The sequence below is a fragment of the Dendrobates tinctorius genome, unplaced genomic scaffold (genome assembly GCF_039654945.1).
Source record: "Dendrobates tinctorius isolate UK_male_01 unplaced genomic scaffold, ASM3965494v1 ptg000079l, whole genome shotgun sequence".
Classification (NCBI taxonomy): Eukaryota; Metazoa; Chordata; class Amphibia; order Anura; family Dendrobatidae; genus Dendrobates; species Dendrobates tinctorius.
Window position 1 is genome coordinate 902,914 of NW_027361747.1, and position 13,840 is coordinate 916,753.

General features: G+C 42.7%; 1 protein-coding gene across 3 annotated transcripts in view; it reads left to right on the forward strand.

The window, feature by feature from the left end:
- The window catches only part of SLC30A9 (solute carrier family 30 member 9), a 191,409-nt gene that overhangs the window by 136,144 nt on the left and 41,425 nt on the right, over positions 1–13,840 (forward strand). For all 3 annotated transcript variants that reach the window (XM_073583422.1, XM_073583421.1, XM_073583423.1), the window contains 2 exons: positions 3,160–3,325; positions 5,101–5,230. In XM_073583422.1, the coding sequence (XP_073439523.1) occupies positions 3,160–3,325; positions 5,101–5,230 (296 nt within the window). The remainder of the gene's footprint in view (positions 1–3,159; positions 3,326–5,100; positions 5,231–13,840) is intronic.

Consider the following 13,840-nt stretch of genomic DNA (forward strand, 5'->3'; position numbering starts at 1 on the left):
ACAATATTGATATTCGGTGATTTTTGGAGCCTGTCCCTAGATTCATGCTGCCGGTGAAGAACCTCTAATCTAGAGAGAAGGGTTGATTTAGCAGAGAATATGACTTATCATTGAGCTGAATATTGATTTACTGTGTAAAATGAGTCTGACCTAGATGGTAGGCTTGTTTAACTGTATAATGGTACCATACTGTGCAGACAGAGAAAGAGAAGGGCCCCTGTGCAAGAACACTATATGGGCCCTTTGTGTTTCAATAGTTGTGTCTATGGCAGAAGCTGATTTAGAGCTGGTAGTGGCCCCATTACCTCTTTGTCCCGTGTGCGCCTGCGCTGGCTGCACCAGTGATATGTCCGCCCCTGCTCTAAGTGTAATTATATCTATTATTGCCCAAAAAATGCAAAACTGGGGCAATAAAAGAGAACACTTCTTGGTTGATATGCTTTAATAACTTGTATAATCTTTTTCCAGTTTCAGGGTTTTTTTTAACTTTTTTTGGGTCTGGTCAATGGGTGTATTCATATCTATAAGTATTGCACATATTTCTTTTTTTTTAATTGCTGTCCATAATGGAGAACATGGAGGTCATGCCTAAAGCAAGCAGGTGACAAAGGTATCGAAAAATGCCAAACGTGCTCAATCAGTGACTCACGTGTGCAGGCCCAAAATGAATCGTTATTAAAGATGTTACTCAATTATACCGAACAAGGATGATACATCAAAAAGATAAGATTAAAAGTAATTAAAAAACACAAAATACACTAAGGGATTTCTAAAGTATTGTAATCTCCGGTAATGGAAACCTAAAAATAAGGGAAACCAAGGTGAAATACAAAAAATAGCAAAATTAGGCACAGCATCCACAGAAAAGGTAGAATGTAAGTAATGTGCTGGTGCCGCTATAGTAAGAAACATCCAATTTCTTCCAGTGAAAACTGAAAAAAATGAGCAAAGACATAAATAAATAGGCAGCAAATGTTCCATTCATTGTATGTCTGTAGAAATATAGAGGGGGAAAAAGCAAATAAGAGCAGGAATGAATGACAAGTAAAGCAAAAAAAAGGAAAGGGGCTGTCTGGGCCCCTTACATTGATGGCCTACTCTTAGTATAGATTAGGGGTCCTCAACCTGTGGTTTGCGTGATGTACATGGAAACACGAGAAGCAATGGGATGAAACTGAAAGGGAGGAGATACAGATTAGGTATTAGAAATCATTTTTTGACAGTGAGGGTGATCAATGAGAGGGACAGGCTGCCACGAGCGGTGGAAGTCTTCAAACAGAGGCTAGACTGACATCTGTCCGAGATGGTTTAGTGAATTCTGCATTGAGCAGAGGGTTGGACCAGATGGCCCAGGAGGTCCCTTCCATCCCTAACATTCTATGATTCTATGTATAGCTCGCGACTGTCTGCCAGCTTGGTGCATTAGGTGTAGCAAACAGCAGTGAATAGCGGGTCTCCAGATGGTGACTTTTGTGAGTAGCTCCTTATAGAAAAGCAGACCTGGATGTGCAGATACTGGCCCTTGGGGTTCAGAGATAAATTAAGTATAGTAATCTGGAGAAAATACGATGCTGTCCGACCGTGGGAGTGGGTGGGAGTGCATGATGTGAGAATACCAAATTGGGGTGTTGTGGAAACTCCTAGATGTAACTGTGCTTCCTCAGTGTGACTTCTATGGGCTGTCATTATACCAGTAATTGTGTCTGTGTGTCACTACTTTGAGAGGGAAGTAACAGAATGTTACTAATTTAGGGGAAGTGGTTTGCATGTGGCTCGCGATCCTCTCTGAGCTGAATGTGGCTCTCCAGCTTGGGGACCACTAGTATAGGTCATCAATGTCTGATTGGTGAGGGTGTGACACCAAGCACTCCCTCCGATCAGCAGCTCCCTGTGCCAGTGGCAGCCAGATGTGCTCAGTTACGGAGCTGCACAACTCCATCATTTCAGATATACTGTATAATGGCCACAGCCAGGTCCTGCACATCTGCCCCTATTCAAATCAGTAAGTGGGCATTTGTGCAGTACCCAGCCGCGGCCACTATGCATTTCATAGGGCTATGTAACTCCGCTCTATGGAGCTTATCTGCACCAGCATCGGTAACAGCTGATTGGCAGGGGTGTTTGTGGCAGCTCTCCCACTGATCGGATGTTGATAACCTATTCTAAGGATCGGCAATCAATATGTCTCAGACAATCCCTTTCATGACAAAAGGTGTTGCTGCTATACAATGAATAAACATGGAAAGAGAATCTGCCCCTATACTACGAGGGAGTCCATGTGCACAGGCGCCTGACAGGAGGAGCACGACTGGTAAACGTCAACATATATTTTGGCACTTGATCGTAGCTTCCTCAAGGGCATCTTTTAATGGATTTGCCATTTTGACAGGTTCACCATTCTCCAGCTCTCTGCTTGCTGTCGTTCATTAGTAACCTTTATTGTTTACTATCAATAGATAAAATTGTGTCTGATCACGGGTCGGCCATACTCGCAGGATGCCTTGATTTGTGTGCGACTTGCAGATATCCTGCACCGCCACACACAAACAGATGTGACACCACCTGCACCCTTCACCTCTCGATACAGAAGTGAGCGGAGCAGAACCGATCTTTTGTATCGAATGCACATACATCTCTACACATTTATCATTCTTACTGTGTACAACACCGGATGCTTGAATGAATGGATACATAAGTATAGGGTGTATATAACCAGCCTGCATTGGTCCCGTTATTAAACTCCATGATTCTGTGTGATTCGCCTGCATTTCCATTACGCTGCATCTGGCATCAGTTTTTTTTACTAATAAATCAGCGGTTGATATAGATGTCGGAAACATTTTGTTGATTGGACACAGGCACCCAAGGCAAATCTCCATGAATTATGTGTGTTCACCCCTATTTTGTGAACTTTTAATGCTTTCTTTCACCTCGTAAATCTCGGCAGCCACATCTGTTAGTTCTGCCAAGTGCAGGCTGACGTCTTTTTGTTTTATTATGTATCACCTGTCACAGAGACAGGTTCAGTTTTAGGGTTTCTAATACTCTTTTCCGCTCTGCTGCGCTCTAGTGCAGCCTCCAATGACTTTCTACTGACTTCTCGTTTCTTAGTAAACTTGTGCGGTTATTTGTCTCGCCCTCCTCTTTTATCTCATCTAGGAAATCCCTACTACGACAGCCTGGGCTCCCTCGGTGTAGGGACTTTGTTAGGAGCCGTATCAGCATTCCTTATATACACCAACACCGAGGCCCTAATCGGCCGATCAATACAACCAGAGCAAGTCCAGAGGCTTACTGAACTCCTTGAAAGTGACCCTGCTGTAAGGTATGGACATTGTGCAGATACTGGCTTTAGATCATATGATTTAATGTTTTTTCTCTGCTGATTCACAGCGCTTCTTCTAATTGGCCGTAGGGATGATTCATTTTGATTCTCGCAGCTGTTTTCCAGTGTCCAGTCCTCCGTGGCAGCTGATTTTCACTTCTGCACTTGGCACATTTAGCCAAGCATCCTGGGTGTTGACCGTGCAGCATACTTAATGATGTCACATGAGGCCTACTATGCGCCACCATTTCCCTGGATTCCATGTGCAGAAGTGAAAACTGGCTGCCTGGAAGAACTGGACTGGACGCTGGAGCAGAGAAGCACAAATCACATTGATCCTCTTTAATTGGCTATGTTCGAGGACATTTACTTGAACAACTGTACAAACCAGAATTTAGCATGAAGAGGAAGTCAGAGATCAGCTGCAGCCCAGACTTCCTCATCATGTTCGATTTGCCCAAAGTTGGGGACAGTGAGGCCATGGCTGATTGGGCGCCAGTGTCACAACCGCGCGAGAGCGAGTGCTGACACCTCTGGAACGGCGCCAGCACAGGAGGGGAGTATAGTTTGTTTTTGTTTTTTTTGTTTTTTTTTAATCGGGTCCAAACATTTTAGATCAAGAAGGGTTTGTACTAGTAGTGGACAACCCATTTAAGTTGCGGATTAACTTTATATCTGCAGGTTGATAGTGTTTGGGGTCATGACACGATTCCTTGGAAAGGTTCTAAATCTCTTTTGCAGGAGTGAACTGCTCATCCGCCTGCCAGGAGGAGGGGGATGGGCTTCTTGATTGACAGTTTGGATTAAGGGGAGTGACTAAGGCTTTATATGGGTGTGGCTCACACCACTCTCTGTGGGGCTGTCTTTAGGCTGCCCTGTATTATTACGCTGAGAGCCACACCCCTTTGTAAAGACCATTAAAAAATAGTACTAACTATAAAGGTCCATATTTTTCTGGAATCGTACTGCAGGTATAGGAAAAAAATAAAATCTGCATAATTGGGAGCAGTGGGAATAAAATTAGGGCAATAGCTGGCCATTTTTGACCTTGTGACAGGTCCTCTTTAAAGGGTTATTCTCATATATTTTTTTTTTTTTTTTTTTTTAGAAAACTGCCTTTTATTTCTTTTTGGCATTATTGGTTGTTATATTTTATTTCGTTTTTTTTTTTTTTTTGCCCCAAGATGTGGGAAAAGTACCATAAGTACGATAGCTTATTGGTATACAGCCTTTCCTTTCAATTTTCTTTTTCTCATACTTGATATTTCTCAACTGAAAAGAAAGCTAAGGTGAAAGTTCTCTATTAGGATCATTTTAGGATCATTAGTAGGAAATGTCCTGAACTTATGTAGAGGAAAATCACGATCTTATTGTTATAATTATAATCCAGAACGAATCGTGAGTTTCTGTAGGACAGAAGGTACAGACCGAATGCAAAGCTTAAAGAGGCAGCTTAGGCAACCTGCCGTTATCCCGTCATTTGAGGACTTGTATTTACAGGTGAACCTGCACACAATTATTGCTCTGTGACATAAGCCATCGGAGGCCAGGATTAATTTGTATCCTATTTATCCAGAGCACATTTCATCTGCAGCACGGTGGTAATTGCAGCCATAGACCACTGATTGTAAATTAATAGTCATTTCATTGCACTTTACTCTAATGCTCAGATTTTTCAATCCTTTTAGTAATTTCTGTAATGAAAAAGTGCAGAAAACCAGGATATATGTCCAACACATGTTCTGATGATCTCTGTAATATATTTGTATTTCCAGGGCCATTCATGATGTAAAAGCCACAGACATGGGAATGAGTAAAGTACGATTTAAAGCAGAGGTGGATTTTGATGGACGTGTAGTGACCAGGTCATACTTGGAGAAGCAGGATATCGACCAGGTGTTGAATGTAAGTGTGTTGCCTCCACATCTCGTTGTTATTAATAAAATGCATACGTTCCAATGTGATAGACACAGAAGAAGGAGAACTTTTTTTTATCAATGGCAAACACTTACACCAGCACCATCCTAGAGAGGTTATAAGCCTAGTAAGTGCTGATGGCAGGTAAGAGAGAAGCCCCAGTAGTGACCAGTCAGTCCATCATCTCACACTACTCTGGAAAGGACCACCAGAGAAACTCCAGTTTGGAGACTGACAAAGTCCAACTTTGCTTTGAAAGGTCTACAAAATTGGTCTTTAGCTCTAGTAAAGTACACTGGCCTGAACAGCATTCATTCCCTGATTAGCCAAATAGCTGGGTGCATTCTCAATGTTTGATGCTGATAGGTAAGGGCTATACTGGGACTGTATACACCAGGGACTGAAAGCTATGAAATACTTCTTTGTTTAGCATCTCAGAGTTTTACACCCATTCTTAGAAATTAAGACAAGGACGATGTTCTTTACTTTCCTCTTCAGAAGAGGCCATAAACATCATACTCTACTCACAACCATGGAGGGGGTTCAGGTATCCCATAACTCTGCTAGACTTAGTCCTATTACTCCCACCTTTCTATTAAAACGATTTAGTCACTGACAGCACTTCCCGACCCGACCTGTGACACAGCGTATGCGTCATGAAAGTCGGTGCCAATCCGCCTCATGACGCATATGCTGCGTCATGACTTCAAAGCCCCCCTGCGGGTCGGGTGATCGGGGTCACTGAAAGGTCACCCGACCCGCAGATACAGGGGGCTTTGTTCTTCACCTCAGGGGGCGTGGCTTTGCCACCATGTGGCTACGATCGCTCTGATTGGCTGTTAAAAGTGAAACAGCCAATCAGAGCGATAGTAATATTTCATCAATGAAAATTGATGAAATATTACAATCCAGCCATGGCCGATGCTGCAGTAGCATCGGCCATGGCTGGAGACCCAGTTCCGACCCCCCCCCCCCGCCCCACGACTCACGAGGCCGATTGGCCCCCGATACCGACTGACGGCGACAATGTGCCGCCGCCGTCATCATCTGCTCCCCTCCCCCTTTTCGCCGACCCCCCCCCCCCCTTCACCCCCCAGTGCCTCCGATGTCCCGCTCCGGCTGCCGGTGTCCCATTGTCCTGATTCATGGGCGCCGCCATCTTGGAAAATGCAGATTCATTCATTCACTCATTTTGATCACTATGATATTCTTTCACAGTGATCAAAACGAAAAAAATAGTAAATAAACCCCCCCGTTTATCACCCCCATAGGCAGGCACATATAATAAAATAAAGAAATTATTTTTATTTTTCCATTAGGGTTAGGGTTGGAATTAGTGTTAGGGTTAGGGTTGGAATTAGAGTTAGGGTTGGAATTGGGGTTAAGATTAGGGGTAGGTTTTGGTTGGGATTACGGTTAGGCTTGTGGCTTGAGTTAGAGTTGGGATTAGGGTTAGGGCTGTGTTGGGTTAGGGCTGTGGTTAGGGTAATGATTAGGGTTAGGGGAGTGTTGGGGATAGGGTTGGAGTTAGAATTGAGGGGTTTCCACTGTTTAGGCACATCACGGGGTCTCCAAACGCGACATGGCGCCACCATTTATTCCAGGCATTTTTGCGTTCAAAAAGTCAAACGGTGCTCCCTCCATTCCGAGCCCCGTCGTGTGCCCAAACAGTGGTTTACCCCCACATATGGGGTATCAGCGTACTCAGTAAAAATTGCACAACAAGTTTGGTGGTCTAATTTCTTCTGTTACCCTTGGGAAAATAAAAAATTGCTGGCTAAAAAATCATTTGTTGAGGAAAAAAAAATGATTTTTTATTTTCACGGCTCTGCGTTATAAAATTCTGTGAAGTACCTGGGGTTCAAAGTGTTCACTATGCATCTAGATAAGTTCCATAAGGGGTCTAGTTTCCAAAATGGGGTCATTTGTGGGGAGTTTCCACTGTTTAGGAACATCAGGGGATCTGCAAACGTAACATGACGCCCACAGACCATTCCATCAAGTCGGCATTCCAAAATGGCGCTCCTTCCCTTCTGAGCTCTCCCATGCGCCCAAACAGTGGTTCCCCCCTCCACATATGGGGTATCGGTGTACTCAGGACAAATTGCACAACAACTTTTGTGGTCCAATATCTTCTGTTAGCCTTGTGAAAATAAAAAATAGCGGGCTAAAAAATCATTTTTGAGGAAAAAAAATGATTATTTTCACTGCTCTGCGCTATAAATTTCTGTGAAGCACTTGTGGGGTCAAAGTGCGCACAACACATCTAGATAAGTTCCTTAGGTGGTCTAGTTTCCAAAATGGGGTCACTTGTGGGGGAGATCCAATGTTTAGGTACAAACGCGACATGGTGTCCGCTAACGATTTGAAGCTAATTTTCCATTCAAAAAGTCAAATGCCGCTCCTTTCATTTCGGGCCCTACCGTTCTCCCAAACAGTGGTTTATGACCAAATATGAGGTATCGGTGTACTCAGGAGAAATTGCTCAACAAATTTTAGGATCCTTTTTATCGGAAAAAACTGAGGCTAAAAGAAATTTTTTGTTAAAATTTTTTTTTTTTTTTTTTTTTTTTTACGGATCAATTTGTGAAGCACCTGGGGGGTTTAAAGTGCTCACTATGCACCTAGATAATTTCCTTGGAGGGTCTAGTTTCCAAAATGAGGTCACTTGTGGGGGATCTCCAATGTTTAGGCACACAGGGGCTCTCAAAACGCGACATGGCAACCGCTAAATATTTCGGCATATTTTCCATTCAAAAAGTCAAATGGCGCTCCTTCCCTTCTGAGCCCTGCCGTGCATCCAAACAGTGGTTTATGACCACATATGAGGTATCGTTGTACTCAGGAGAAATTGCTCAACAAATTTTAGGATCTATTTTATCCTGTTACCCATGTGAAAATGAAAAAATTGATGCTAAAAGAATATTTTTGTTGGAAAAATTAAAATGTCCACTTTTTCCTTCCACGTTGCTTTAGTTCCTGTGAAGCACCTGAAGGGTTAATAAACTTCTTGAATGTGGTTTTGAGTACCTTGAGGGGTGCAGTTTTAGAATGTCACTTTTGGGTATTTTCTGCCATATAGACCCCTCAAAATGACTTCAAATGTGAGGTGGTCCCTAAAAAATATGGTTTTGTAAATTTTGTTGTAAAAGTGAGAAATCGCTGGTCAACTTTTAACCCTTATAACTTCCTAACTAAAAAAAATTTTGCTTCCAAAATTGTGCTGATGTAATGTAGGCATGTGGGAAATGTTATTTATTAACTATTTTGTGTCACATCACTCTCTGGTTTAACAGAATAAAAATTTGAAAATTGCGAAATTTTCAAAATTTTAACCAAATTTCCATTTTTTTCACAAATAAGCGCAAAAATTATCGATCTAAATTTACCAGTAACATGAAGCCCAAAATGTCACGAAAAAACAATCTGAGAATTGCTAGGATCCGTTAAAGCGTTTGAGTTATTACCTCATAAAGGGACACTGGTCAGAATTGCAAAAAATGGCCAGGTCATTAAGGTCAAAATAGGCTGGGTCATGAAGGGGTTAATCTGAAAGCTACTAGATCGCTAGGCCACGGGCAAACATTTGATTTTGCCAGTAAAAGATTCTGCTGGCTTAGGGATGGTTTCATGATGGCAATTCTTATTTTTTCTTTTCGTTCATGTAATGCTTACAACTCTTCATTCTGAGCGGGTTCTCGATTAAGGAAATCCTTATGATGTCCAATTGCCCTGTTATTGTTTGATGTAACTTCTATTCAGGTCATCCTTAACTTGCTGTTCAGGAGCTTACCACTCGCCTGACTCTCAGCTTTCTGCTTGTCTGGGGCTGCTGCAGTTTGGATCAGTGGTAGTGGTGCGTTGCTGGTCCAAATTGAGCTCTCTCCCATGCTGGCAGCAGTGAAAACTTTGCCTCTGTAACATCAAAGGAGCGTAGGGGGACTACTTCAGATTACTTGCCAACTAGCAAGAATTCTGGGTTTCAGACCTATTTCTATAAGAAGCACTCCTACTCTGCATTCAATACTTGTATTAATTGCACCTGTTTGAGCTTGTTACCTGTGTAAAAGACACTTGTCCACACACTCAAACACAATAACCTCTCCACCATGGCCAAGACGAAAGAACTTTCTAAGGTCACCAGGGACAAAATTGTAGACCTACACAAGGTTGTGATGGTCTACAGGACAATAGGCAAGCAGCTGGTGAGAAGGTATTTACTGTTGGTGCAATTATTAGAAAATGGAAGAAGCACATGATGTCTGTCTATCTTCCTCAGTCTGGGACTCCATGCAAGATCTCGCCTCGTGGGGGTAAGGATGATTCTGAGAAAGGTCAGGAATCAGCCCAGAACTACACAGGAGGACTTGGTCAATGACCTGAAGAGAGTTGGGACCACAGTCTGAAACATTACCGTAGGTAACACACTACTCCGTCTTGGATTTAAATTCCGCAGGGCACACAAGGTCTCCCTGCTTAAGCCAGCTCATGTCCAGGCCCGTTTGAAGTTCGATAAAGATCATTTGGATGCTGCAGAGGAGACATGGGAGAAGGTCATGTGGTCAGATAAGACCAACATAAAACTTTTTGGTCTCAACTCCACTCACCGTGTTTGGAGGAAGAAGAATGATGAGCACAACCCCAAGAACACTGTTCCAACTGTGAGGCATGATGGGGGAAACATCATACTGTAGGGGTGCTTTTCTGCAAAGGGGAAAGGACAACTGCATCGTATTGAAGGAAGGATGGATGGAGTCATGTTTTGCAAGACGTTGGCCAACAACCTCCTTTCCTGAGTAAGAACATTGAAGATGCGTCGTGGCTGGGTCTTCCAGCATGATAGTGACCCGAAACACAGGCAGGGCAACTAAGGAGTGTCTCTCTAAGAAGAATTTCAAGGTCCTAGAATGGTCTAGCCAGTCTTCAGACCTGAATCCTATAGAAAATCTTTGGAGGGAGCTGAAACTCAATGTTGGCTACTGACAGCCCTGAAATCTGAAAGATCTGGAGATCATCTATATGGAGGAGTGGGCTAAAATCCCTGCTTCAGTGTGTGCAAACTTGGTCAAGAACTACTGGAAACGTCTGACCTCTGTAATTCTCAAAAAAGTTTTCTGTACCAAATATTACATTCTGTTTTATCAAATACTTATTTCATGCAGTTAAATGCAAATTATGTAAAAATCATACAATGTGATTTTCTGGATTTTTTTTTTAGATTCTGTCTCTCACAGTTGAAGTGTACCTACGATAAAAATTACAGACCTCTCCACTGTTTGTAGGCGGGAAAACTTTCAAAATCGGCAGTGTATCAAATACTTATTTTTCCCCAAAGTACCTGTTTTTATGTGATGCAGAGACATTGAGTATTGGTAGTGTAAAAGGAAGAAAACGTTAAGTTCTAAAAATCAAGATGTCATGGTATCTGAAGAAATAATTTTTCCCACTGGAAGTACACGATATTAAATATACCACACGTTATGATTACCACACCTCTCCATTCTTTGTAGATGGGAAAACGTTCAAAATCAGCAATGTATCAAATACTTAATTTTCCCACTGTACAGTGGCTACAGAAAGTATTCAGCCCCCTTTAAATTTTTCACTCTTTGTTTCATTGCAGCCATTTGGTAAAATTAAAAAAGTTTGTTTTTTTTTCTCATTAATGTACACTCTGCACACCATCTTGTATTTTGAAACTGTTAAACTGTAAAGCTCTGCGGAATATGTTGGTGCTATATAAATAAAGATTATCATTATCTTGACTGAAAAAAAAAAACAAATGTAGAAATTTTTGCAAATGTATTAAAGAAAAACTGAAATATCAAATGGTCATAAGTATTCAGACCCTTTGCTCAGACACTCATATTTAATTCACATGCTGTCCATTTCCTTGTGATCCTCCTTGAGATGGCTCTACTCCTTCGTTGGCGTCCAGCTGTGTTTATCTAAACTGATAGGACTTGTTTTGTAAAGACAAACACCTGTCTATAATAGACCTCACAGATCACAGTGCATGTCAGAGCAAATGAGAATCATGAGGTCAAAGGAACTGGCCAAGGAGCTCAGAGACAGAGTTGTGGCAAGGCACAGATCTGGCCAAGGTTACAAAAGAATTTCTGCAGTACCCATCGTTCCGAAGGCTAAGTTAACACTTGCGTATGGCTGGTCTGCGGATGGCTGCGTACGTCCTCCCTTAAGCTCTGCCTACGTTCGCATGCGACCTGCGTACCTACAGTATCTTTAACTTTGGTACACGTGACATTCGTTGTATGTGGATGCGTCCGCATGCGGTGTTTTGACGTGCCCGCTGACCACACGGGAACGCAACATGTTGCATTTCTGTGCGGTCGGCGAGCATGTCAAAACGCCGCATGCGGATGCATCCGCATACAACGCATGTCCCTGCGTACCCAATGTTAAAGATAGGTACGCAGGACGCATGTGGAAGTAGGCAAAGCACAGTGGTCTCCATAGTCCACATTGGCCTCCATAGAGGTGGCCATACAGCCAAACTGAGCAATCGTGGGAGAAGAGCCTTGGTGAGAGAGGTAAAGAAGAACCCCAAGATCACTGGGGCTGAGCTCCAGAGGTGCAGTAGGGAGATGGGATAAAGTTCCACAAAGATCCACAAAGTCAACTATCACTGAAGCCCTCCACCAGTCGGGCCTTTATGGCAGAGTGGCCCAATGGAAGCCTCTCCTCAGTGCCAGACATTTGAAAGCGTGCATAGAGTTTCCTAAAAACATATGAAGGACTCCCAGACTATGAGAAATAATATTCTCTGGTCTGATGAGACAAAGAGAGAACTTTTTGGTGATAATTGTAAGCGGTATGTGTGGAGAAAACCAGGCACTGCTCATCACCTGCCCAATACAATCTCAACAGTGAAACATGGTGGTGGCAGCATCATGCCGTGGGGGTGGTTTTCAGCTGCAGGGACCGAACGACTGGTTGTAATTGAAGGAAACATGAATGCCACCAAGTACAGAGATATCCTGGATGAAAACCTCTTCCAGAGTGCTCTGGACTTCAGACTTGGCCAAAGGTTCACCTTCCAACAAGACAATGAGCCTAAACACAGCTAAAATAGCAAAGGAGTGGCTTCGGAACAACACTGTGACCATTCTTGTCTGGAGAGTCCTGAAAATGGCTGTCCAGAGGATCCCCAAATCCAGGTGTGAAAAACTTGTTGCATCATTCCCAAAAAGACTCATGGCTGTACTAGCTCAAAAGGGTGCGTCTACTCAATACTGAGCAAAGGGTCTTAATACTTAATGACCATGTGATATTTCAGTTTTTCTTTCTTTCTTTCTTTTTTTTTTTTTTTTTTTTTTTTTAATAAATTTGCAAAAATTTCTACATTTGTTTTTTTTCCAGTCAAGATGGGGTGCAGAGTGTACATTAATGAGAAAAAAATGAATTTTTTTAAATTTACCAAATGGCTGCAATGAAACAGAGTGAAAAGTTTAACCCCTTTCCTACATTAGACATACTATTCCGTCCATGTGACCTGGAACCTAAGTCCCAAGGACGCAATAGTACGCGGCCGGGTGTCAGCTGATTATCACAGCTGACACCCGGCTCTATGTGTCAGGGGCGGTCACATGATCGCGGTGTACCGGGGGTTAAAGGAAGCATCGGCAGGGAGGGGGCTCCCTCCGTACTTCACTGAGACCCCCACAGCAGCGCTATGTGCAGCGCTGCTGCGGGGGCCTCCCTCCCTGCAGGTCCCTGGGTCCAATATGGCGATGGGGACCTTCGGGGGCCTGCAGGGAGCTGGCTTCCTCACTGCCCGCAGAGCGCAGGCATGAGAAAGCCAGCCTGCAGCAGTGCCTGTGACAGATCGCTGATCTGTCACATGATAGTGATGTCCCCCCCCCGGGACATTATAATAAAGTAAAAAAAAATGTAAAAATAATTTTTTAAAAATCGCTAAATAAAAAAAAAAAGTAAAAGAAATATTCCCTAATAAAGTCATTTTTTGAAAAAAAAACAAACAAAGTACACATTTCGTATCGCCGCGTCCGTAATGACCCACCCTATAAAACTGTCCCATTAGTTAACCCCTTAAAAAATGAAGCAAAAAAATGATTTATTATCATACCGCCGAACAAAAAGTGCAATAACGCGCGATCAAAAAGACGCATATAAATATCCATGGTACTGCTGAAGACGTCATCTTGTCCCGCAAAAAACGAGCTGCCATACAGCATCATCAGCGAAAAAATAAAAAAGTTATAGCTCGCAGAATAAAGCGATGCAAAAATAATTTTTTATATCAAATTTTCATTGCATAAAGCGCCAAAACATAAAAAAAGACATAAATGAGGTATCGCTGTAACCGTACTGGCCCGAAGAATAAAACCGCTTTATCAATTTTACCGCACGCGGGACGGTGTAAACGCACCCCCCAAAAGAAATTCATGAAACGCTGGTTTTTGTTCATTCTGCGTCCCAAAAATCGGAATAAAAAGCGATCAAAAAATGTCACTTGCCTGAAAATAGTACCAATAAAAACGTCAACTCGTCCCGCCAAAAATAAGACCTCACATGACTCGGTGGGTCAAAATATGGAAAAATTATAGCTCTCAATAT